This window comes from Austrofundulus limnaeus, unplaced genomic scaffold, assembly GCF_001266775.1.
Source record: "Austrofundulus limnaeus strain Quisiro unplaced genomic scaffold, Austrofundulus_limnaeus-1.0 Scaffold305, whole genome shotgun sequence".
Taxonomy (NCBI): Eukaryota; Metazoa; Chordata; class Actinopteri; order Cyprinodontiformes; family Rivulidae; genus Austrofundulus; species Austrofundulus limnaeus.
The window spans coordinates 507,099-512,360 of NW_013952707.1; the positions used below are offsets into that span (position 1 = coordinate 507,099).

At 39.7% G+C, this 5,262-nt stretch overlaps 1 protein-coding gene across 1 annotated transcript in view; it reads left to right on the forward strand.

The window, feature by feature from the left end:
- The first annotated feature begins 112 nt into the window (after window positions 1–112).
- LOC106527013 (myc box-dependent-interacting protein 1) overlaps window positions 113–5,262 on the forward strand; it is a 17,537-nt gene continuing 12,387 nt past the window's right edge. Inside the window, exon 1 of the mRNA XM_014021764.1 lies at window positions 113–274. Within this exon, the coding sequence (XP_013877218.1) occupies window positions 194–274 (81 nt within the window). The 5' untranslated portion in view covers window positions 113–193. The remainder of the gene's footprint in view (window positions 275–5,262) is intronic.

Below are 5,262 nucleotides of genomic sequence, written 5' to 3' on the forward strand. Positions count from 1 at the left end.
ACACACACACACACACACACACACACACACACACACACACACACTACGCGCTGCTCCTTTAAGAAACTGTCACCAGGATTAGAATTACGCACGACCTTACGGACTCGCTCACCGGAGCGGTTTTGCGCACTGAAGAGGTTCTGCCTCAGACACGGTTCTCCCTCTGCCGGGTCCTGACTCCACGCAGAGCGACATGGCCGAGATGGGGAAAGGGGTCACAGCTGGGAAACTGGCCCTGAACGTCCAGAAGAGACTCAGCAGAGCCCAGGAGAAGGTAGGATGCTGACCCAGAACCGGGACACGGCGTCCTGCTCTGAAACTGGATCTGTCTAACTTTATCTTGTCAAACAGCAGCAGGTTCTCCAGTTTACACTGGTTCTGAGGCAGGTTCTCCACTTTATTCTGGGTCTGAGGCAGGTTCTTTGGGTCTCAGACAGGTTATCTTGTTCATACTGGGTATGAGACTACGTAAATATTTTTAAATAATCAGTATTTAAAAGGCCTCAATTTATTAGAAAATCTAAATATTTAGTAGATTTATCAACCTTGTCTTGGACACCCAACACTTAGCCTACATAAACTTAAAGTATTCTTTAAAACAAAATACATAAACATGAGTAAATGAGGTTCCAGTACTTTATAGATATACATCTTAAAGGAAGACAAAGAGAAAATGAATTGTTCAAGTGAAACCAACCTGCAGTGAGTTATTGTTGTCTGTTTTAATCCGGCTGGGTGCTGAAGCTGCAGGGGTTTGACCCGTTAATCACCTCAGACTGCTGCCAGTCAGAACCTGTTGGGGAACTCATCCAACAGTCTGCATCATATAAACAAGTGTTTGTTGAATGTGAGCTTGAAAGGGAGCACAAAGATTAAAAAGCTGAAGTTTTTGCTCATCTCAGAGTGAGTTGTGATCATGGTGCTTACTTTCTGATAAAATTCAGAATTAGATTTTCCCCCTGAAATCTGACCAAATTCAGACGATTTGCTTCTTTATAACAATGCTGTGTTTAAATGCATTGACTTTTGGAGGGTGATGTGTTATGGTACAAATAAGGAGATTAAAGGGGTTTTATTCATGATAAACCATAAAGGGATCCCCGATTAACTTGTAACATTAGACTTTATTTAATAAACATATACTTTAACTGTAAAATAAAGACTGTAAATATACTGTAGGATGTTCAGTTTCTATAATCTTTAAACTAAAAGTTTAAAAATATATTACACGGACGGGGCCATTTTATTTACATGCAAAGCATGCACAGGAAATGAAGGAACATGATCAGAGTCAAGGAGCATTTATCAAAGATGTTTCTCCTAAAACAGTGTTAGGATAGAATCATATAAAATCTGTTTTTGTCACTCAGTGTCAGACGCCACACTTGTAATTTTGTGAAAAAAAAACATGATCAGAATTGGAGTCACGTGTAAATCTGACTTCCTGGTCACACCCTGGGGGCGGTACCTTTAACACCAGACAGAATGTAAAGCAAGCGTTGTTTATGCAGAAGGAAGGGCCTCATATTGAAAAGACCGACTCTGTTCAAAGTGTATGACATATCACCCCTGTGACTGCAAAAATGTAAAGTATGGCTAAACGTGTGAAATGGCTTTCACTTAATTAAATAACAATAATAAATAATAAACCTTTTGACCTTTAGAGAAGAGGTTTTGGTTTTATAGTGGCTTTGCTTTTTCAGAGGTGGTCACACTCATGGTCAGGTTTAGCACCTTGCTGTCCAAGTCACAACACTGTGATGACAGATGGTACGAAGTGTTTGATGCATTGTATTATGGGTAAGCATCTGCTCTTTGGTATGGTTTTGTTCTAGAAATGTTGTAGTCCCATTAAACTAGGGTTGTCATGCTCATTTTCACTAGGGACCACATGAGCCTTATGGTTTCCCTCAAAGGGCCAGTTGTAATTAACTTTGACATTTCATGTTTTACTTTGACTACCACATCATGTTCCTCTTTGTATTACTATGGCTGAGCACTGCTAACAAACAGTAACCGAGCTCTATGTGGTATTTCTTGCATAAGAACAGTGTTTGATGCATCCTCTTTGAAACACTGAAAAGTACCACATGCATGACTGACTACATGGGAAATAAATAATACAGAAATACTTATAAAAGTAAAAGTAAGAGAGTTTAACTCACTGTGGATTTGTGGTGAGTAGTCGCCATCTAGTCGGAGTTGCTCCCACTTTCCAACAGGGAATTCCCCCTGGAGCGTTCTAGTTTAAATTTACCACTTGTAAGTGGGAAATTCCCATGTCCCAGTTGAACGGGTCTGCAGCAAAAGTAGCCACCCTGGAGATTTTAGACAGCAAATTTCATCGTCTGCCACCTACATTTGAACCCCTATACACCTCCACCTATTGGTGGGATGCTGCCATTATGCAGGTAAAACAATCAACATGCATTATGGGAGATGTAGTTTATGGTCAATACGGTTTTTAAAGCAACATAAGCTTATTTTAAGACATTAAAAGCCTCTGCATGCACCATCTGAACTGCCGACATCAGCTCTCACTGTCCTAGATGCATGGCGTAAATTGCATCATTCTGTTCATAGCTTTGAATCTGCTGCCTGTTTGTCAAAGTTTTTATCCCCCTCCACATAAGAACTTACTGTGTGATTGGCTTGGATTTTTCTTCAACTACTCACTTCCAGAATGTGACTGCTCTACTTGGAAGCAGGCATTTGTAAACGGCCAAAAACTCATAAACCATGTGCACGGAGGAATCCATCTACAGAAAAGTGTAGAGATTTAACCGCGACAGATTTGTGGACAAAAAACGGGGGATCTGAGTTTTTTTTTTTTGTTTGTTTATTCCCTGAGTGTAGACTGCAGCAGAAAGTAACCTCGTGCAGTGATGTACCCCGCAGTGGGAGGGGTTTCCCAGGAGCTCGACTCAGTGTGTCTCAGGGGGCTATGAAAGGTGGAAATAAATGCCGAACAACCACGTGACCACGTCAACTGTTCGGCTTTGGATGGAGTATGTGGAACTATTAAGACATCTTTCTCTGAGAACTGCACAGTCTGACCTTCGGGGCAAATTTCCTGTCATTCCTGGGAAGATTGGTGTTTGTCTTAAATGTTTCCCACTTGTGAAATCTTTCTCTCTGTAGAGTGACTGACTTTAGAGATGACCTTTGGCCTTTTCTAGATGGATGGCAGCAACAGTTGCTTCTTTAAGGTCATTTCTATCTTTCCACTTTGTTGTTGTTTGAACACACACCTGTATGCTCCTGTTTGGAAGGATGAACTCAAGTTTTTTTTAGTGTATGAACAACAACACAGTAGAGCCTGTTGTGTTTGTTCCCTTGATGTTAGATGAAAATCAATTAAGAAGCTGTCAAAGGCCTGATCAGTGTCCTGACAGACAGTGTGTGATTCCAGAGGTTTCTAAGACGAGTCATTTAAATCCAGACTGCTTGGCTTCACCACCTGTTCCCTGGACCTCCACATCTCCCAGTGTGCCTCAGTCCTGTGGGTGTGGCATCTATATTTACCCGCTGAAGCCAAATGCTCCTGTGCCTGCCTGTAAATGAGCTCCAGGGTATTTCTGGGTGGGGGGTGCTGAAAAAGAACACCAACGGCTGGTGGTCAGATATATGTTTATTCTTCTGTCTTTGTGAGGCGTTAAGACATTTCACAGAGTTAAACAGAAAGTCCTGAAGAGTTTTATTATGATGTCATCACGTAGCAGCAGAATTACACAGGTTGACCAGAATATACAGCTAGAGGACCAAATCAAAGCTTAATTTACTATCTTCCTCAGCAACAGATGCAACAGTTGGGTTTCCCTGGAGCAAATTTAGATTTAAATGATGAATTTCTGCTGGCATAATTCCCATGAATCAATAGGTCAAGGCCATTTTGCTGTTTTCTGTCTAAATCTCTTCCTGGCTGGAGGAAGGATCCTGGCAGCAGAGGGGAAGTCCCGTTCGTCGCCTCGTCGTCACCGGATTAAGGTGGCAGGTGGTGGAGGCTCGTCCATGTGCTTGCAGTCACTCATCTGATCAGATCAGCTGCTGACCTCGTTCACCAACAAAACAAATGTGTCCACAGCTTTTGCACAAGAACTAAAAATAATAGAAAACATTATTTATCATTACATTAGTTATTATTTACATTTAAAAGGACAACAACCAAAATAAATACATTTTAAAAGCTGATGTGAAACCTCAAAACAGCAAATAAAAATGTCATTAAACTAATGAGAAAAATTAAGAAGAAAGTTGGCAATAAACTAACTGAAAAACTCAAACAAAATAGTATAAATAATAAACAGCAATCTAGAAAATAAAACTTGATCAGAATATTTCCAGTCTTAAAAATTAAATAAAAAATAATGAAAAACTGTCCAGACTGAAATGAACAAGATGCTAAAAAAATACCATGAAAATCAGTAAAATAATGTGGAAAGTTTTATTTCCAGTGGAAATATTATGAAATATTATTCTAAAAAGAGAATAGGTGAAGTAAAGTTAAATAGAGTTATTAATTAAGTAAAAAAAATAGAATGCAGAACATAATAAAATTTATCATGAATTTGTAAAAGTGACTCCAATTTGGTCCAAGTCCAAAATGTTTGAAAGTAATTTTTTCACCCAGGATCATGTTCCACGTATCATTGGGTCACAGAATATTGACCTTTGATCTTCACATACCAACATGTCCTAATAATAACACCCTTCTTCTCTTCAGTGACTTGTGTCAAAGTCTTCCTGCATGCAGCTGAGACTTTTTAAATGTTCGTTTATTGCTACTGTTGTATTTTTTTCCTCTCTGTGTTTCGACTATTTTCTGGATCTCTGTAGAGTTATTGTGAAGAACTCAGTGTTTGTTTGTTTGTTTTCTTTGGTTAGTCTCGTTCTAATTTTGGGGTTTAATGTTCTGTGACTGATAAAGAATAAATTCATCCACATAAACAGATATTCTGACCCCTGGGTCTGAACTCACAAATTGTAGTGTCTGAGTCCTCATAAGGACGGATTAAAAATGGGTGGATAGATGAGAAAAACAGAAGAACGAGCAAATAAACAGGAGATGATGAATGAAGGAATGTATGGATGGATAAAACAGATGAATAGAAGATAATGAGAGAAAGGATGGATGTGTTGATGGGTGGAAGGATGGAAAGATGGATGGATGGATGGACAGATGGATGGACAGATGGTGGAAGGATGTGTGTGTGGGTGGAAGGAAGGAAGGAAGGAAGGAAGGAAGGAAGGAAGGAAGGAAGG